Source organism: Canis lupus, unplaced genomic scaffold (genome assembly GCF_011100685.1).
Source record: "Canis lupus familiaris isolate Mischka breed German Shepherd unplaced genomic scaffold, alternate assembly UU_Cfam_GSD_1.0 chrUn_S363H523, whole genome shotgun sequence".
NCBI lineage: Eukaryota > Metazoa > Chordata > Mammalia > Carnivora > Canidae > Canis > Canis lupus.
The window spans coordinates 1-22,037 of NW_023331290.1; the positions used below are offsets into that span (position 1 = coordinate 1).

At 40.6% G+C, this 22,037-nt stretch overlaps 1 protein-coding gene and 1 pseudogene across 1 annotated transcript in view; one reads left to right on the forward strand and one right to left on the reverse strand.

Annotated features, from left to right (window-relative positions):
* Window positions 1-452: 452 nt before the first annotated feature.
* LOC119879180 (PHD finger protein 20-like) overlaps window positions 453-22,037 on the reverse strand; it is a gene marked incomplete at its 3' end in the record, with an annotated part of 41,783 nt that continues 20,198 nt past the window's right edge. The window contains exons 5-8 of the mRNA XM_038589590.1: window positions 13,784-14,062; window positions 2,839-2,937; window positions 1,589-1,753; window positions 453-631 (exon numbers count right to left, since the gene is read on the reverse strand). Of these exons, the coding sequence (XP_038445518.1) occupies window positions 453-631; window positions 1,589-1,753; window positions 2,839-2,937; window positions 13,784-14,062 (722 nt within the window). The remainder of the gene's footprint in view (window positions 632-1,588; window positions 1,754-2,838; window positions 2,938-13,783; window positions 14,063-22,037) is intronic.
* Window positions 10,498-10,993, forward strand: LOC119879179 (annotated as a pseudogene).

Genomic DNA, 22,037 nt, shown 5'->3' on the forward strand with positions numbered 1-22,037 from the left:
TAAAGAACAAGAAACAAACAAGTTATAAAACTGGCCTCCATTTCTTAAGGCCATATAGAAATTTTACATCGGAGAGAATGTAAGGGACCATAAGAAGATTCAACTACTACTCCAGAGATTCAGATCCCTGCTGTTTAACTCCTCACTGTGTGACCACAGGCAAGGCCCTTCCCATTTGTGGGTCCCAGTTGCCCCAAGCAACTGGAGGTGCCTGGAGCAGGAGGTGTTCAGACTCAGTGATGTTTCAAGTCCTCTCTTAGGCTATTAATAGGCTATTTACGCCAGCCTGTGATTCAGTGGAAGCCAAACTAAAGAGTAAATCTCAATGTGCTGCTGATAATACTGTCTATCGGGCCGGGGATTCTAACATGACTCATTCAAACTGCAGTTCCTCAAAATTCCAAGGACCAGTTTGTGTTTTTCTATGCTTGTCTCCTAGAAGCTCTACCTACCTGAATCATGAAGTCATTTTCCTCCTGAACCTCACAGATGCAGCGGACCACTTCAAAATCATAGCGGTCATCCCCATCGAGCTCCTCGTCTGGGTTGGTGGTCACATCAACATCTTGACTATACTCTTCGTCGCTCCAAAGAAAGCTCTCAGAAGAAGACTCACTCAGATTATCCTCCTCTGAGAGGAAAGGAAAAACAACAGTCACAATTTTAAAGTATAGTTACAAAATTCTCAAAAACCTAGAATGTTAAGAGTGGAAGTGACCTTCTAGCCTCACTCCTCTATGAACTTTCACAGAGCTGGGAAACAGGACCTCCAATCTGTTCCTTGGGCCTGTCATCTAGCAATAACCCAAATGATATATGCTGCCTAGTGATGAACTGAACTTGATTTCCTCATTTTACGGAGAGTGAGGCCCATAGTAAATGGCAACTCAAGGTCACAGAGCTCATTGACAGAGAAGCTGCAACTTCTCATGGACTACACAGATCATCATCCTAATGACTTAAACATGTTCCTCAACCTCATCTCTTCCAGCCAGAATGGCTTACTGTCAAGTCTACATCCAGAGCCACCTTTAAAACTCTGTAGACAATGGGAAATGAAGAAGGGGCAGATTCCAGGGATAATCAGAACCAGAATCACTAGATCTCGGTGCCTGATTAGTTATAATGACAGCTAACCTTTACTGATCACTTATTTTGTACCAGACACTGTTCTAAGTACTTTCCATATATTATATTAACTCATAAACTCACAATCACTCTCTAAATTGCTAGAGAAGATGATTCAAGGTTGACTCAGATTCCCCCAAGCAACCAGGTTAGATATAGAGTCCATCAATAAGAAATGCAGGAATGAAAGGGGCAGGTGTGAAAGAGAATGGGGTATGATGGCTTTGGTTATAGACATACTGGCTGGAGGTAAGAGACCAACTAAGACCAAAGTTGGAGAGAAGGGAAGTTCAGAAAAGGCACACCTAATAGCCTTTGCTTTAGTTGATGTACTTCTTTATTTTGAAAACAGACTGTACTTGCAGAGGGCCTGGGGAGTAAGTTACAGTATCAACATAATCCAGCCTTCTCTGCGTACAGTGCTATTACAAATGATCAAGTCAGCAGACAGCCTCCTTACCAGATACTTTCACTTTCCCTTTATGGTTTCCAGATTCTGAGCCATGGAGCTGTGGGCTCATATGGACCCCAGACTTATGTGAGGACCCACACCTGTTGACAGCAAATGCCTTGGGTGGAGAAGGTTCCTGGGAGGTATCACTGATCTCCTCACTGCAAGGGCATTCTGGAAGACAGGATCAAGAGGAATTAGCACCCCCACATATTATCAGGGCATTCCAGAATCAATCCTATCCAACCAATAGCTTCACTGTTCAAACAATTCCAAGACAAAGAGGCAATTAAACTATAAAGGGACAGATTTAGGGATTAATACTTCTAGCAACCCCCAAGAACCTCAAAACCAAAAGCTTCCTCCTCACCATCACCCTTCTCCCCTTTTTTCTGATAAGACTGTTTTTCTAAGCCAGAAGATACATTAAGAATAAAACATGGCATCCCTTTGGCTCCCAAAGTTGAAACACTGATTTTCTTAACCAACATCTTTGTAGGAGCTAGACACACACTTTATAAGAAGTGAATCCTTTATTGAAAGGGTCCAGAGATATGTTTTTAAGAGTTGTGTGTAGAGGTCCGGGGAGGTTCAGCCAGTTTAGCATCTGCCTTCAGCTCAGGTTGGGATTTCAGGATCATGAGATCGAGCCCCACTTTGGGCTCTGTGCTCAGCACAGAGTCTGCTTAAGAATCTCTCTCCTTCTCACTCTGCCTCTGTCCCTCAACCTCAGCTCTATTCTCATAAATAAATAAATAAACAAATGAACAAACAAACCTTAAAAAAAAAAAGAACAAGAGTTGTGTGTACAAGGGGCACTTGGCTGGCTCAGCTTGTACAGCATGCAACTCTTGTGAGTTATGGCCCCACATTGTGAGTTATGGCCCCACGATGTGTGTAGAAATTACTTAAAAATAAAGTCTTAAAAAGAAAAGAAAGAGTTGTGTGTGCAAACAAATACAGTCATTCATCTATATATCTTCTACTATAATGCTTTCACACGCACTACCATATGACAGGTAATACTGGCCAGTGCAGCAAGAAAGAAGGCCTTCCTAAATGCCAATATGGCCTTGTAACACCTGGATGAATAGATTCCTCCCCTACCAAGGGGAGGCTGAGCCCACAAGCTCCTGTAAAGGCCTTCTGGACCCTCTTCTCCTCCATGCAAGCTCAGAGACCAGGACTGGGGACAAAGTAATCCCTCCACACCCATGGTAAGAAACCCAAGTGAAACACCCCAAAGGATAAAAAATTACCAGGTTTGGTTTTCTTTTTCTTTTTCTTTTTTTTCTTTGGCTTCACTCTCACAAATTCTTTGAATTTCTTCTCTTTATTCTTTTCCTTATCTTTTGCAGCTGGAATTAAAAATAAGTATTAGTCTTGGCTTTCTAACATTTTGTTTTCAACACTAAGATGTTTATTCTCAAGTAAGTATGTCCAATGTGAAGAACTAAAACAGGCAACAGAGATGCCTGGGTGGCTCAGTGGTTGAGTGCCTGCCTTTGGCCCAGGGCGTGATCCTGGAGTCCCAGGATCGAGTTCTGCATTGGGCTCTCTGCATGGAGCCTGCTTCTCTCTCTGCCTATGTCTCTGCTCTCTCTCTCTGTGTCTCTCATGAATAAATAAATAAAATCCTTTTTAAAAAATTAAAAAAAAATAATGAAAAATAAAATGAGCAACAGAACAGAGTTCTAGATCTGGTTCTGCCTAGGAGGTTATTTTCTATCTCTCTCAAGGCTCTGGAACCGCCTTCTCCATCGTCTAGCCTTTAGATCAATGGTGAGCAAACTCTGGCCCACCACCTGTTATTTTAAGCTTTATTAAAATACAGTAGGCTTATTCATTACATATTGATGATGTGGCTGCTTTCATGCTTCAACAGCAGAGTTGAGGAGTGAAGATGAAGACTTTATAGCCCTCAAAGCTGAAAATATTTGTCTGGCCCTTTACAGGTTGAGTTTGCCAACCCTACATAGACCATGACTCCTCATTGGCTATATATTACAATCACTGGGTGAGATTTTTAAAAAGTGAATGCCCAGGTCCCACCCACAGAGATGCTGATTTACATGGCTTAAGGTGTGACCTGTATGTCAAACATTTTGTTTCTTTTTTTTATAATTGAGGTACAATTCACATAATGTAAAATTACTCCTTTAAAAATGACAGTTGACACCTTCGAAATACCACAACTTCCTTATCTGCTACTCTTCATAGCAAACTCAAGTCCATCAACACTCCCTGTCCAAACTTCTCACTTCATAGTTTTTCCTAATTCTATTCTAAAAAGTTTCTCACCTATCACTCTGAGACTATTATCAGTTTTCAAAGTTAACAATAGCTCTACCATTGCAAAAACCCAGTTGTTTTGCTTATAAAATATGTCCATAGCATTTCAAGTAATTGATCATACCTTACTCTGTGTAAAGAAGTGTTTAAGCACACATATCCTAGGACTTAACTACTCTACTCCTAGATATTTACTCAGGAGAAGAGATACTGTGTCTACACAAAGATGTGTACATGAATGCTCACTTAAGCTGTAGTTGGATCACACAAAGGAAAAACTGCCCAAATGTGAATCATTTGTGGTGTGTTCACACAAAGGAATATTTTTCAGCAATAAAAGCATGAATTATTAATATGTGCAGTAAAGTAAGTGAATCTCAAGGTAAGTATGTTAAGTGAAAGGAGCCAGATAAAATTCATGATCCCATTTGTATAAAATCCTAGAAATGAAAAGTAATCTATAAAACAGAAGGCAGAGTAGTGGCTTCTTGATGAAAGGAAGGGATGGGTGGAAAGGAGGAATTAAAAAGGGGCATGGGGTGGGGGTGTGCCTGGGTGGCTCAGATCATGATCCTCAGGTCCTGGGACAGAACCCTGTGTCAGGCTCCCTGCTCAGTAGGGAGTCTGCTTCTCCCTTTCACTCTGCCCCTGAGTGTCTCTCTCTCTTTCTCTCTCTCGTATGTGCACATGCATGCTGTCTAATAAATTAAAAAAAAAAAATCTTAAAAAAAGTTTTTTTAAATAGAAAAAAGGGGGCATGGGGAAAATCTGGAAGGCAATTAGATGTATTTACTATCTTGACTATGTTGCTCTTCAAATTATACAATTTAAATATGGGCAGGAAAAAATAAATAAATAAATAAATAAGGGCAGTTCATTGCACAATTAAGCTTTGATAAGCTGTGGAAAACAAAAACAAAAACAAAAACAAAAACAGTGATATGTAGTACATTCACAATGTTGTGCAATCAGCTCTTCCTAGCTCTAAAACATTCCCATCACTCCTAAGGAAAATTCTTTACCACTAAGCAGTTTCTCCCCAGCCCCTCAACCCCTATCAGACCACCAATCCACACGTGTGGGTACAGATTTATTTATTCTGGACATTTCATAAAAATGCAATCACACAACGCGTGACCTTCTGTGTCTGGCTTCTTTTACTTAGTATAATGTTTCCAGGGGCATCAAAACACTCTTCAAGTGATTCTGATATGGAATCAAGATGATCACAAAGCAATTATGGGGTAAGGTAAACAATCAGATTCAACTGATTTTAACTAAGTCAATACAAATAGGATTTCCTGTTACTTGTAACTAAAAGTATCCCAAGTCTTGCAGATGGTCTGAAATGTGGTCACCTTAAACTTTAAAGAGTCCCCTCCTGAGGCTTCAATTAGAGGAGTAAACAATGAGGATAAAAAGAAGAGCTATTCTAGAAAGTTGTTCTATCGAGGCCTATGTACTCTGAACACAGAGGGAAGAGAAAGTCTTCAGAGGCTCACCCTGGCTATCGGCTGAAAACTGTGAAGTCACTCATGGCCTGGGGGGGCAGAACTAACAAGAAGAACTGTCCATCATTGACTAAGCTAAAGTAGGTGATGCCCTGAGGTACAGAAGCAGACAAGGTGACAATAGGCAGAACTCATACACAAGAAATCTCCTGCAGGGACGCACTCCTACGCCCCACTCCAGGACCCAGGGCAGGGCACCTTCCCTGCAATCCTACAAGAACACACACAGAGCCTAGAGTGAGGGTATAGCCTCTGCAATTAGATTCAAATCGTGGCTTTACCACCTGCTAGATGCACAGATATGGTTCAAGCTAATCCATCTCATTTGCATTTCAGTTTCTAATTTATCAACTGGGCACAACTGTACCCACCTCACAGGGTCTATTTTGAGAATTATTTTTTTAAATTTATTTATTTATTCACGAGAGACACAGAGAGGGGCAGAGACGTGAGCAGAGGGAGAAGCAGACTCTTCCCAGGAGCCTGATGTGGGATTTGATCTTGGATCCTGGGATCACGACCTGAGCCAAAGGCAGACACTCAACCACTGAGCCAGTCCAGGTGTCCCTGTTTTAAGAATTAAATAAAGACAGTACTAGTAAAGAGGTTGGAACAGTGCCTAGCACATGGTGAGTTCTCAAATGTTAGCTGTTGCTATCTTGTTTGTGATACTGTCTCCCAGGAAGATGATGCTCATCTGCTGTCAGCTCTCTACTTGGACAGCTTGACCAATTGTCCCGCGAGCCACACAATATGAGCCTGACTACAGGGCTTCTTCCAAATTGCCCAAGCTTGGCTGCACAAAGAGCAATTTCCTGCCAAAGCTCTGGATCAGAGAGTAACTTGACACCTGAGGCAGGTGAGGCTTTTCTAGGATGGCCACTTGTCATTTTCTCAGCCTATAGGTGCCCATTAGAAGTACTAGAGCCCTTCTTCCTCCCTCTGTACAGCCTGCTCCCTATTTCTCCACCAGACTATCACCAGCTTATGAGAGCAGGACATTTAGCTCCTCCTTCCAGGAGGGAAAAGGCACAGAGTAACATCACCATCATCTATGCAGAAACTGCTATACACCACAGAGCACAGCCACATATGTGGCTGAGACAAGCAGTAACCTGAACATGTTCTGACCTGTATGAAAGGACAGCAAGCAGCTCAGGGCATAGTGAAGTGGGCATGCTCTTGAGGGATTTTCTCACTGTGTATCACAGGAGGTGGTACTTGTGGCTTCACACTACCATTTCATCACGCCTACCTTCAGTCTCATTTCCCAGCAGTCCTGCTGCCCCCCACCATGGATCCCACCCAAACACTAGCCCCACAGGGCCCTCTAACAAATCCCTCTCTCAACTCCCTGCATTTTTTTCTGCCTTAGCTCACATGGCAGAGACTTCTATGTATTCTCCAATACTCATTTCTCCACTTCTTTCATAAGAAAAGAGTATGTCTTCCAGCTTCTCCTGAGCAAGGTGGGGCCAGAGACAGATGTTCTGGCCTATGCGCTAAAAACAGAAGTGATGTGTGTCACTTCTGGGTTGTACCCTTAAAAGAAAAGAGATATGCCCTACTCTTCCCTTCCCAGAAGCTAAAAGACAGGCAAGGTGGTAAGCAATTCTGGACCACCCAGAGAAAGCAACACCTAAGAATAATGCAATGCTGAGCTGGCCTTGGACAACTTCAGAGATCTACAACAGAATCACCATGCGGAGTTTGTGATTTGACCTGAGAGGGGGATAAACCTCTTCCTCGTTCAAGCAGGCCACTTTGGTTCTCACTTTTAGGCACCATAATCTGTTTAAGTTCATATTTGCTCTCTTTCCTTTAAGGGGAGAGAGAGCACATTCCTGTAAGAAAGCTAGTCTAATTGCCACAAGGCATAGATGGTAACAAAGAATGATTGGGCCCACTCTAGTGCCCTAAAACTCATTTGGGCCTAAAGCTGAGGGTTACGCAGAGCAAGAATATGAACCAAGTGGATGTGACATAGGTAATAAGCACAGGTGAGGTTTCCTCTGATCTAGAATATTCTTTCTGGGACAAACCGCTACTCGGGACTGAACTCACCTATGCAGAAACAAATCCAAATGCCAAGGAAGCCTGAACTTGCCACTGGAAGATAGTTTATTAAACGGATTTCTGGTATTCTGAGAAACCTCATTTGGAAAAGCAATCTAAACTGACTTTCCAAATTCACTTATGTGACAAAAGGCTTGGCTGAGGGAGGGGGAAATATCTAAAGGCCAGAGTCAGAAGGGCACCTTAGGGATGGATAAACGATCATAGCCACTTATTTTCTTTGATGCCTCTGAACCTCCACTCTGCTGGGTCCCAACATGGCTATGACTTTCCTATTTTTCTGGCCTTGGTTCAACTCCTTTACCCTTACATTTTAAGGTTTAACTCAAATGCCACCTATCCTCTCAACATCCCCAGCCCCTGCTCTACAGGCAAAATCTGAATCTTTTATCCACAGCCCTTTATATGTTCCTAATGTAGAACTTAGCCCTTTTTACTGTATCTGATTATGGGCTTTTTCTCCTCAAATGAAAGGGTCTTGTCTCATTCATACCTGATCCTACATTATCACTTTAAAAATAAGGAAATCAGATCCATGAAGAGCACAGATCACAAGTGAACAGCAGTAGGACTGCTATTAAGATTCAGTCTGTGGACTCTCAGACCAGAACTGCTTCTCTTGCTCAACCTAACCAGCAGGGAAATTGAAAGAATAAAAAAATAATCTCTGCAGAACATTTTCTGGTCCTCATGGAACAGAAGCACCAGGAATCTCCATCTAAGAACTCCATTAGATCTCAAGGTCCCATATGCTATAATCAGAGCACTCAGTATAAAGGGAGTACTTTTTTACATTAATTATCCCTAAGCACCGCAAGTCCTATAATAGCCTGTTTTACACTTAAGCATAATGTCAAGTTCACAATGTCTGTGAACGAGAACACAGTCTGCCTGGAGTCAGTCTCACCTTAGAACATCTCCCCATCTGAACCCACTCCCCATCTGAAATTTCAACCCGAAGGATAAAGGCTTTCTTAGAAATCTGAGCAAAACCTAGATATGTTGAGAACAGGTAAGCTATTAAGCTGGTTTTCTTTCAAATCTTGAGAAATTTAGTTATCAGATTAGTCAAGTATTCAGCAAAACCATGAGGAAACAGAGGGAAGCTTTGACAGAAGGAAGTGAGGGGAGATGCCTAGAACAGGGAGAGCTCTCTGGAGGCTTGGGGTCTGTGGAATCTTCTAAATACCCTGCTGTGGTTGCTCTCATTGACAGCATCATGATGAAGGCTGAACATATCTATTGACCCCAGCTCGGTGATGACGATGAGGACTGAGGCTCCTGCTGGTTAGCAGCACAAGCAGGACTAGTAGCCAGGGTTATCATTTCCCACCTAGAACACAGCAAGGTAAATGGTCTGGTTTCCTTTAGCCTGGTAACAACTGCTGGCCATCTCTGCACAGGAGAGTTGTGAAATCATCCATGAAATCTGTGTCCATTTGACATGAGGACAGGGGTGTGTTCCTTCCTGACTACACAAAACTACTCTCCATTAAGAGCATATAGGAAAGGGATGACCAGGTTATACCCCAGACAGTGAGTGGCCAATGAGTGCCTCCAAATGAACCAGTTTTACAGAGGCCAGCAGGGGAGTAACAAGTTAAAGAACAGGAATTTAAAAAACTCCTTTTGTTCACCCTAAAACATCTTGTACTGTCCACCCCTGCCAGCCAGGTGAGTATACCCACAGCAGGTCTTATTATTAAAAAGGAAACCGACAGGCAAAAAATTCCCCAGTTCACCCAAGGGACTTCCAAATCACAGTGAAAGGGATCCCTCTGCATTAAGAGAGAGAATAAAATCTCAGATATATATGTTGGTATGAGACCCAAGGGGGCAGTACACAAAAGTAGAAAACTCAATCATTCAGGTTCTTAATTATGCCAAAATGACAACAACCTGTCTATTGATTTTATAGCTCATTAGTAGTTGGCTTAGAACTCATATCTCTGACTGCCTGAGTTAAATGACTTCACTGAGACAAAGAGCTACTATTTATTAAGAGTTACTATAAGCCAGATATTGTGCTAAGCATTTTACATTATATTGCATTTAATGTAACAAAGCTCTGAGGTAGGTAGTACTATTATCTCCATTTCACAGAGGGGAAAAATTGAAGTTCAGCAAGTTCTTTGCTCAAAGTCACATAGCAAACGAGGTAAAAGCTGGATTCAAATTCAGGTGGGTTGACTCTGAGCCTGCACATATTACTAACACAAATCAAAACTCAAACATAGTTAATCGGGAATCCCTACACCAGACAAGCAGCCTGCATACGGCCAGACACCCACCCTGTACTCAGACGCATTGTACTGGGTAAGGTCCCTCCTAAGGCAATTACCATGATCAGGGTCAGGTAGAATCATGCCCCAGCACAGAGGGCACACATCATGGTGGTCAGGCAAGCATAACTTTTCCTCGGGCCCCTTATGCTTACTGTTAAGCTTAGCCTTTGGAATAACCTGGTTCTAGCAACTCTGTCATCTGGGATAGACTCCACCCACTTCTAGAAGGTCCCTAGTCCTACCTGCTGAGATGTTACTCCATCACTATATCCAGTGCCTACTATTTTTACTGGATCCTGACAACCCAATATGGGCTCCACTTACAGGATTCTAATCTAATAATTCTGATTCTAATCTAAAAAATACAAACATGTTTTCTCAATAAGAAAAACAAGGAAATAACCATTTCAAATTCATAAGATTGGGGAAATTTTATAACACCAAAAGTTGGTGAGGATGTAGAGAAATCATAGAGCTAGCAGGAGTATAAATTAGAACCCCCATTCTAAATGGATTCTGGTACATTAACTAAAACCCTTCCATTTGGCATCCAATTTAGCAACTCCTCTTTAAAATACTATAAAGAATAGTTCATTCACAGTGACTATTGTCCAAAGGCAATCCTGAAGCATCATCTAGAACAGTAAAGAGTTGGAAACCTCAATGATCCTGAGTAAGAAAGGTTTAAAGAAACTAAAGTATATTTAACAATTGTTTAATATTAGTTACATCTATCATTTCCGGGCGGCGCAGGATGGAGTGGCCAACGGCCTGCAGAGCAACATGCCTGTTTTATTGGGACTACTGTGACACATAACTCACCCATGACTCTCCATCTGTGAGAAAGACACACTGCAGTGGCAGCAAACACAAAGAGACTACTATCAGAAATGGATGGAAGAGCAGGCTCAGAGCCTGATCGACAAAACAACCGCTGCATTTTAACAAGGAAAGATACCTCCGACTCTATTCTCTGCTCCTCCTCCTGCAGGGACAATGATCCCACCTCCTCCCAGGCTCCCGGGTCCTCCTCGTCCTGTTATGATACCAGGCCCCCATATGGGGGGCCCTCCCATGATGCCAATGATGGGCCCTCCTCCTCCTGGGATGATGTCAGTGGGACCTGCTCCTGGAATGAGGCCACCTATGGAGGCCACATGCCAATGATGCCTGGGCCCCCAATAAAGAGACCTCCTGCCTGTCCCATGATGGTGCCCACTCAGCCAGGAATGACTCGACTAGACAGATAAGAAGAGATAGAAACCTCTTTATATTCATTTTATATTACTTTTTCTACTTCACCAGGAGATCATGGTGCTGTGACTCTGGGTGTTTTACTTTTTTTTTTTTTTTTTTAATATTTTATTTATTTATTCGAGAGAGAGAGAGAGAGGGAGGCAGAGACACAGGCAGAGGAGAAGCAGGCTCCATGCACCGGGAGCCCGATGTGGGGACTCGATCCCGGGTCTCCAGGATCGCACCCTGGGCCAAAGGCAGGCGCCAAACCGCTGCCTGCGCCACCCAGGGATCCCCCTCTGGGTGTTTTCTAACATCATGACAAGGAAGACTTGCTTCCCCTTCCTGTGAAAGAGAGAATAGTTTTTGCAGGGGAGTAGTGGGACAAAAAAAAAAAAAAAAAGGCAATTTTTATTTGTATTGTAAAATCTGAAAATAAAATTGTCAGCTATTTTATTTAAAAAAAAAAAATTAGTTACATCTGCAAGGGGCGATGGGCGTGCCTAAGAAAACACAATGCAATCCTACACACCAGCCAAAGAATCAATGAGATCTGCCAAAAGGTTTCAATCTGGATGAAGCTCGAACATAATGCTGAACACAAAAGCAGCAAGTTCCAAAAGAGTATTAGGATGTTTTATTTATGCATATTTTAAAGCATAAAAACCATTATTTATCAATATAAATGATAAAGACGTGGTATTTAGGAAAAGTATAAAAGGAAAAAAAGAAAATGCAATTTAGAGGGTTTCTACTTCATCCTAACTTTTTGTTTCCCTTAAAAAAAATCCAGGGCAGCTGGATGTCAGTGGTTGAGCATTTGCCTTTGGCTCAGGCCGTGATCCCAGGATCTTGGGATCCAGTCCTCACATCAGGCTCCCTACGGAGAGCCCATTTCTCCCTCTGCCTATGTCTCTGCCTCTATCTGTGTGTCCCTCACGAATAAATAAATAAAATCTTTTAAAAATAAAAGATAAATTTTAAAAAAATCTGAAGGAAATGCAGAAAAAAGTTGGGCAGGGGATTGGATACATACATGTTTGCTATAAAATCCTGTGTACTTTTCTGTATGTTTAAAATATTCTAGAATCTTGGGATCCCTGGGTGGCGCAGCGGTTTGGCGCCTGCCTTTGGCCCAGGGCGCAATCCTGGAGACCCGGGATCGAATCCCACGTCGGGCTCCCGGTGCATGGAGCCTGCTTCTCCCTCTGCCTGTGTCTCTGCCTCTCTCTCTCTGTGACTATCATAAATAAATAAAAATTAAAAAAAATATATATTCTAGAATCTTAAAAACAAAATACTAAAAAATCACTGAAATATTTTTACCTATCGGGTTCATAATAATATAATAATAATAATTTAAAATTTGATATTATGAATAAATGTAAAAAACTGATACATATAACTGGCAGGAGATTACAAACCAGGACTAGTTTTTCAAAAGGTGATTTGGGAAAAAAAAAAAAAAAAGAAAAAAAAAAGAAAAAGGTGACTTGGCATCACTTATCAGAAGTTTATTTTTTATTTTTTAAAGATTTTATTTATTCATTCATGAGAGACACAGAGAGAGAGAGAGAGAGGCAGAGATACAGGCAGAGGGAGAAGCAGGCTCCATGCAGGGAGCCTGATGTGGGACTCGATCCCTACACTCCAGGATCACACCCTGGGCTGAAAGCAGGTACTAAACCACTAAGCCACCCAGGGATTCCTATCAGAAGTTTAAATGTGGGGGCAGCCCGGGTGGCTCAGCGGTTTTGCGCCGCCTTCAGCGCAGGGCGTGATCCTGGAGAGGCGGGATCAAGTCCCACATCAGGCTCCCTGCATGGAGTCTGCTTCTCCCTCTGCCTGTATATCTGCCTCTCTCTGTGTGTCTCTCATGAATAAATAAATAAAATATTTTTAAAAAATTTTTTTAAAATAAAAAATAAAAGAAATACCTATGTATTTTAATGGAGAAGCTATAAGCCAAAAATATATAATGAGGTTAGAATTTCAGGTAAAAAGAAACTGAAGAGCTTGTAGAATTTATTGAAAAGGCCTCTTCGGGTGCCTGACTGGCTTAGTCAATAGACCATGCAACTCCTGATTTGGGGTCATGAGTTGGAGCCTCACATTAGGCACAGAGATTACTTTAAAAAAAAAAAAAAAAAAAAGGCTTCTGAAATTCCCCGAGAAACATGTAATTTTTCAATCTTTAAGTTTTAGAAAAAAATCTCCAAAAGAGTTCCTTGTAATAACACATAAACATGAGATTTTTGTGGTAACCCTTACTACCATCCTTGTTTCTATGCAAAATAAACAGTGCTGTTAGAACATATCTTCAGTTGCAATTAAGAGGAAATTGAACTTATATTTGGAAACAGCAAGAGAATCCCACACAAGTTTTAGTTCTTTTGTTTTTTTTTTTGCCCTGCTAAGCAGGTATGGAGTAGATTTGGGGGACAGGATGACTGCACCCATGCTGTTCTGAGCTCAAGTTCACTGCTGGCTTCTGAATGAGCTCCCTTTCCTTGACTGTCCCCATTTATACTAGGACGACAAGGCCTTCAAAAGCTAAGTGACTTCACAAAATAACTTGAGCAGCAGGAGGTTGAGATAAGAATAACAGATAAGTATTTCTATTTCCTTTAGGAGGGCCACAGCCCCATGATGCAACTCCTAAGGATCACTTGTGATTTTCAGTCTTTGAGATTCAATTAGACCAGACCAACCTAATGCTGCGTTTGTGAGAGAAATGCAAGCACTGTGACCTGAGCAACAGAGTTCAATATAATATAGATACAACACAGAACCAAAATACTTACTTGGAGAACTGGCAGAGACCCGCTTCCTGGTCAAGCTCTCCTGGTTGGCCTTGTCTGAAGCTGAAGAGCCTCTCGTTTGGACATGCTTCTTTCCTGGACTCTCCTCTGGCTCTGGTGACTTCTCCATCCCGTGGAAATACTTCATGTGATAGTGCAACAGTTTGGCCTTGCGGAAAAATTTTAAACAATCCACAACCTTGCACCTGAACTTGTGATCTAGGTCAACAGCTGGTGCTTTACATGTCACAAAATCATCTGTTTTCTTAAAAGTATTTGTTACTGAAAAACAAAACAGAAACAAAAACAAAAATCCCTTGTGTTTATCCTAGTTATTATAACATATGCATTAACACATGGCAATAGAAAGTGAAAGAGCAGAATGCATATGTAGCTGGAGACATCAGACAGACATCCATTACCTCCCCATATTACTATTTGGAGAGAATGGTAAATAATACAGACTCAACCATGATTCATCTTCTGACAGAATAGATCAACATGTTTTTTCTTTGTTAAGCAGTCATACAAGTTCTCAAGGTTATAGACTGTAGGGAAAGAGTAGGGGAATATCCTTAAAAACAAACCAAAAATCAGGGACCCAACCCAGCACTTATAACTCATGAGTTGGATCAAATTCAAACTTACTACCATCCTGATACTTGTGAGTGTGGACAGAATTAGGGAATATTCTGGTGGGAATCTCTTTATGAGGGATCACACAATGGTTTTTGCACAGAAAGTGTTAACTGTTGCAAAGTTTTTTGAAATTTTGCTATGTGTACCTGAGCAAAGAGACTCAAAGACAGTCAGAAAAAAAAAGGCAACCAAATAAATGGATCTTGAAGACATGAGGACAACTCAAGTCAATGACCAAATTTAAAGAGGCAAAAAAAGTTTGAAATACTCCCCACAAAAAAACAAACAGAAGGCAATGGTCTGTTATGTATCAATGACAAAAAACAGAGCTGCATTCCATAACCAGAAGATATTTAAAAAAAAATTTTTTTAAGATTTTATTTATTTATTCATAGAGACACAGAGAGAGAGAGAGAGAGGCAGAGACACAGGCAGAGGGAGAAGCGGGCTCCATGCAGAGAGCCCGACGTGGGACTCGATCCAGGGTCTCCAGGATCACGCCCCGGGCTGCAGGCGGCACTAAACCGCTGCGCCACCGGGGCTGCCCATATTTTAAAAATTTTAAACTCAATCTAAATCACTCTCTGTATTTCAAAATCAGCACTAGGGTATGATTACAAAGCTGCTATGCTTGGTGATCTGATGGATGCCATTTTATGGACAATTTAAACAAGTAAGAAATTATATATAAATACATATACATCCCAAAGCAGAAAAGCCTTAAAATCACTTTCTATCTATGACAAGAGATAAAAGAGGTTCGAATCAATAAGATGCAGTTAAGAGAAGAATAGTAACATGAAATGAATTGGAATACATAGACAAAAATGGTTGTGCTGGAAACCATGTCAGTGGAAAAATTCAAACCTCAAACCTCTAATATATCCTAAAATTATTTCTTAAAAGAAATTATAAGCAATTTTCCTGGAATTTACTCCTCTTGGACCTATTAAAAGTTGAACCATATGAATGTGCCATTTTTGTAATTAAGAAAGTTAAATATTGGCTATTTCATACGGTTCAACCTAATAATTCCTTTTCTATTACGACAGTCTTAAAAATCAATGCAGACAAGGGATGCTTGGGTGGCTCCATCGGTTGTGTGACTCTTGGTTTTGCCTCAGGTCATGATCTCAGGGTCATGAGACTGGGCCCCATGTGCAGTCTATTTGAGATTCTCTCTCTGGCTCCCTATCCTTTTGCCCCTCCCCCTGCTCATGCTCCCCCTTCTCCCTCTCTGAAATAAATAAATAAATCTTTAAAAAAACAAAAATCATTGCAGACAACTCCACCTACCATCATATGAACAAAGCTAAAGTCCAAGTAGGAGAGCATCAACACCTCCTGCCACCACCTGAGAACTACAGCAGTCAAGTTCAGCCACAGTAAATTCATGTATCCTTCGGCTTGTGTTCGTAGCCCTGGTTTATTGTGATATATTTATTTATAATGGCAAAGAAGACTGCCAAAATGCGAGCATCTTTGAATTAAAAAAAAATCTAAGAGCTGAAAATGAGAACTTTGAACCAATTCCATGAAGAATTACCATTCTCTCTATTCAAAAACTCTGCACCTTTGTGTATACACAACTGATCATCTGCATAAGGCAAAGACAGAACGATGGTTAAAAAGTGTGGGCTCTGCAGCTGGCTGGCCTGGTTCAAATCCTGACTCCTTTACTTACTCCTCCTGCCTCAGCTTCTTCATGTGCAGGGTGGAGAGATTAGTGGTAACTACTTCACAAAGTTGTGAGAATTAAATTAGTACATGCAAAGATCCTAGAAAAGTGTCTGGCACATACTAAGCACTCAATAAATACTGGTTCTTACTACTATATAGTATAATTTTGGACTTCTAAATAAATGGGACTTATGAACAGCTGTTAAGGAATTAACCTGCTCATAAGCAGAACAACAGAAGTCTCCACCACCTTCAGCCACTCTGTGCTCATGCTAGAGGCAATATGGTATAATGGAATCAGCTTGTTTTTAAATCCCAGCTTTACTTTTCATTAGCTGTATAAATAAGTTGTGCACATTTTCTAAACTATTCTCATTTGGTTTCTCATCTAAAAAAAAAAAAAAAGAATAAATACCACCTATTTTAAAGAGTTGAGGGAAGGCTATAACATAGGTGCTTGGCATAAAGAAGGTCATTTAAAGTATTAAATACATCTTGATAAACAGGCTTACATCATTTATGGAATGTAGCTGGAGACAGCCATTATAATTATCAACCACAGTCAAATTCCTCCAACCAGCCCTCATAAGCTCTGGCTGGGAAACATATCACTCTGTAAGCATTCTGTTTTTCTACATCCTTCTAAAAATGTGAAATCCAAACCAACCAGAAGGTTCCTAATATGGCTACTCAATAGAATTATTACCCCCACCTTTCAGAACATGGTACTTTTACTAATGCAGCCAAAGAGTTTTATAGATTTGTTTTTATTTTTTTAATAATCACATTACATGGTGCTGGAAAGTACCAGCTTAGTCCACCAAAATCCGGAACTTTGTGTTGTTTGCCTTTTTAAAACATGAATTAAAGTGTGTTTCCATTATCCTCAAATAGTTTTGTAAAACTACATGTTGGAAGTTACACATTTATCCCTAACAAACTCCATCAGATTATTTTAGTCCAAGAAGTTTATAAACCTTGATTCTGTAATTCTATATATTTGAGTCTTTATCTAAGTTGTTGATAAAGATCTCGTGGGACAGACCTGAGGACAGCCTTTGGATAGCCTTCAGGCTGACACCAATTAATCTACACTCTCTGGATAGAACTGCCTGAGCCAATTCAATTCATCTATGCAGATTCCCAATATACTCATGCATCTATTTCCTTCTAGTTCAGACAGAGATTCCAAAAAAGATGTGCTCAAACTAACTGCTAAAATAAAGATTCACATGGTCTCATAGTGCTATAGATCCCAAAAATTATGATATTAAAACCTAACCCCCAATGTGACAGTATTTGGAGGTGGTGCCTTTGGGAGGTGAATAGGTCATGAAGGCAGAGCCCACATGAATGGGACTAGGGCCCTTATTAAAGAGACCCCAGAGAGTTCTCTTGCCCCTTCTGCTACACGACTACACAGTGAGAAGACTGCTTTTTACTAACTAGGAAGCAGGCTCTTCCTAGACAATGAATCTGCTGGTGCCTTGATCTTGGACTTCCCAGGCTCCAGAACTGTGAGAAACAAATGTCTTGTTCCTAAGCCATCCAGTCTATAGATACTGTTATAGTAGCCTGAACGGATGAAGACAGACAGTCTACCAATCCAGTAAGCTTCTCTAAAGGAAGTAAGTTTAGGGTGGCAGAACAGAAACTCTTCCCCTCAAAGGAAAACCCTTGGTTCCGCACAGCTAAGCAGAAGGTAGGAACAGCTGGACTTCCAAAGGTAAGCAAGCATGGCACTCAGGTGGGCCAAACTGCCTTTAAGAGGTAGTCCTAGAATCACAGCAGCTCAAGTAAAGAAACTCCCCAGGAGAGAACATACTGCCAGGTATCACTGTCACAAAGCCCCTGACCAAACCAAGAGCTCTTTTCAAAACGGCAACATCAATGAGACAAAATCAGTCGCTAGCTGTTGCCTAAAGGAGTAAATATTAAAAGAAAGATTTGAGAATTATATTCAACTACAGAAGTTTGATATGTAAAATTCCTTCATAAACTCAACTCAGTGAGTATAAATTATTGATATACAAACCATTCCAATTATAAGCCTGTCCATAATCTACCCTGCACTGTTGGGAAAAACAACACAAACATCGGGGTGAGACAAGCAGCAAATAGAGTATAAATCAGTTACAGATAATAGCCTTTGACAAAATCTGATAAATTACATAATTAACTCTAATTTTGGATCCACAAATCAAAAAATAGATAAAAATATTATATAGTAATTATATAATGTTTATGTTAACTTTTTAATGATAACAAAATATTTGGGACATGTTAAAATGAAACAACAGCAAAAAAGATAAACATCCCAAGATTTAAGTAATCATTTCCTTTTTCATGAAGACCTTGCAAACTGTACAATTTTTGAACCCAACTAATTTAAAGAGATATAAAAACGGTATTTTCCAGACTTGGTAATTTTAACTTAGTCTTTGCATATGACAGCCAAGACAAGCCTATCTGCACAATGAAAGCTGCCAGTTTGGCCAGTGTAGGTCACATTGTTCCCTCTGTTTAGCCTACCTTTTGCACTTGCAAACCAAGCCCTGCACATCCTTCAAATGCCACCTACTTGCATAACGTTTTTGCCTTGGCCTCTCAGCAGAAAATGATCTATCCTGCCTTCTCTGAATTCCCATTAAGTATTTCATGTAAAATAAATCTCATAGTATCTATCCCTTTCTATCTGTACTACAATTGGCTCTGCTCATTCTTTATTCTAAAATGTTGAAATGGGGAACATGCCCCATTCTTTATTTTTCCTATGATACTTATCTTGGTGAACAACATTAAACAAGAGAAGTGGGCTCTCCAAGATGGTTTCCTCACCAAATGGGAGGGAAAATACTTATTTCACAAGGCTCCTACATGTTTCCTTGAGGTAACAGAAGAGAAAAGCCATTATTAACTAGAGTTAGTTACTTGAACATTAGTTGTCATGATGGTTGTCACCAACCTCATAGTTGTTTGTTTAAAAAAATCAAAGGTACGCATAATCCCAGCCAGAGGTCAGTGTATCAGTGGCACAACCTGAAAAATTTTAACATCTAATTGCCCAACTTTATTAGTCACACACTCAAGTTTGGTAATAAAAGCACAACAGGAACAATAAAAAGATGCAACCAGCAAAATATTTTACATTTTCAAATAATTTTTAAAAAGAATATGCATAGGGCAGCCCTGGTGGCGCAGCGGTTTAGCGCCACCTGCAGCCCGGGGTGTGATCCTGGAGACCCAGGATCGAGTTCACATCGGGCTTCCTGCATGGAGCCTGCTTCTCCCTCTGCCTGTGTCTCTGCCTCTCTCTTTGCTCTCTCTGAATGAATAAATAAATAAATCTTTAAAAAGAAAAAAAAAGAATATGCATAGCATAACTATGCCAAAGAAAACCCACAAGAGAAATACTACGATCAAAACAAAATATTATAAGAAAAATATACACAATATAATAGTATAAATAACGGCAACCCTTTGGTTATGAGACTTCAAGTAAAAAGAAAAACAAGTGTTTTCTACTCTTTTGCGCTTTATTATCTAATTAGGTATAATAGTCATATTAACGTCACAACAGAAAGAACACAATGCTTTTATATTTCTGTATTATACTACTCCCCAGAACAGTGTTCCTGTGGTGAAAGAAACATGGTGCTAGAAGCACGGTAAAGGACTAGGAGAGCCATTGGCTGCCCATAAGGCCCACTGAGCCACACACAGTCTGTGTAGATCCCAGGTCTCACACAGGTGTGTATTTCCCAATGGGAGTTAACTGTATTATATGTCACTGATGGCACCACCCAGTTATATACATCTTCCACTATGGGACACTACCATCTTTTGTCAACGTAGGAGCAGTTACTAGGAGACAAAAGGACAAGTAACTGAAAGTGCCAGCAAGAACTGTGGCTCTGAGTCTGACAGCCTGCAAGAAACTGAATGTTGCCAATAACCATGTGAGCCTGGAAGCAAATCCTTCCCCAGCAGAGTTTTCAAATGAGAACACAACCCTGGTCAACTCTTTGACTACAGTCTTGCAGACTACTCTGCCTGGATTCCTTATCCACAGAAACTATAAAAAAATAAATGTGTTGTTTTAAGTCACCATGTTTGTGGTAAAATTGTTACATAGCAGTAGATAATATAGAGCAGGATCAGAACCCTCTCATTTTCTATTTGGATAATGTTTTATACTTTTATGATAAACATACATTAATTTTATACTAAAAGAAGTTTTTTAAAGGATGTTTTCCTGAAATGTGGCTTAGAAATAAAATCCTATTTAACCCTTTTTTAAAATACCCATTGCCAGAACCTCAAACCTCACAGAGGATTATGACGGTGATATTTATTCTCACTGACCATACCCTAGCATTCCAAGCTCATGTCAATTTAAGTACCACCTTGCTTTCCAAACTCACCTCCCATCAACCCACAATGAGGCCTCAGCAGCTGTCCAGCCAACTGCTTCACGGTCTCATAGTTCACACCTCCACTCAGGCTTTGCCCTCTCATTGCCATTCCACCATGGTTTGGCCAGTGTTCACTTCTATCCAGACTCAGCTTACTCAACATCTAGGAAGTTGTCAAAATGGCACTGGCTCTTAGGGACCATATGCCATCAACTCCTGGCATAAATGACTGATGCACCCCATCTTAAGCACTTCGGATCTGTTCCTGGAGCCTGTTATTTGCGACTTTTCCAGCCAGAAGATAAGGGCCACTTCTCACTGTCTTATGTATGTACCCTCAGCAGCACCACCTCCTAATACAGTTGGTATTCCCGTCAGCAAAGACATCATGTGATACCAGCAGTTTAATACTTTTTTGACATAATGGGTAGAACATTTTTCAGGTGTGTGAAGAAATAATTTTATCAGCTCTGAAGCAATAGAAGGCAATCAATCAAACATGAATAGATTTAAATATTCACAGCAAGTCCAGTCAAATGCATCAAATAAAAGCAAAATATCCTTAAATATGTCCTTAAGTAGAGGAACAGTTATATAAATTATGAGAAGTCTGCATTATATAATTCTAATCAGCTATTTAAAAGAATGAAGTAGCTCTATGCTTACTGATATGGATAATCTTAAGATATCCATACAGAAAGTTACCCAGTCCATACCATAGTATATGAACCCATGTATGGTAACAGGTGAGGAAAAAAAAGATATTATAAAAATGCATAGGAAACGGGATGCCTGGCTGGCTTGGTCAGAGGAGCATGTAACTCTTGATCTGAGAGTAGTGAGTTCGAGCCCCACAATGGGTGCAGAGATTACTTAAATAAATATTTATCTTTTTAGATGAAAAGAGAAGAAACCAGGGGACAGAAATTAAGATGTTGGTAGTGGTTATTTCTGGAAATGGGCGTGGACTAGGAACGGAGGGAGTAAAGAGGAACTTCTACATTTTCTCTGTATACCTCAGAAGCAGCAGCATATCTCACATTCAGATTGTGGTTTCTAAATACAATTTTCCATTTAAAAGAAATGGGGGGGGGCGGGGCGGGGGGAGACACACCTGGATGGCTCAGTGGTTGAGTGTCTGCCTTCCGATCAGGGCCAGATCCAGGCAAGATCAGGGCGAGATCCCAGGCTCCGGGAATCGAGTCCCGCATTGGGATCCCCAATGTCTCTGCCTCTCTGAGAAAAGAAAGAAGAAAAGAAAGAAAAAAAGAAAAGAAAAGAAAAGAGGAAAGAAGAAGAGAAGAGAAGAGAAAGAAAAGAGAAAAGAAAAGAAGGAAGGAAGGAAGGAAGGAAGGAAGAAAAGAAAGAAAAGAGAGAAAGAGAAAGAGAGAGAGAAAGAGAGAGAAAGTGAAAGAAAAGAAAGGAAGGAAGGAAGGAAGGAAGGAAGGAAGGAAGGAAGGAAGGAAGGAAGGAAGGAAAGAGAGAGAGAGAGAGAGAAATCAGGAGGCACCTGGGTGGCTAAG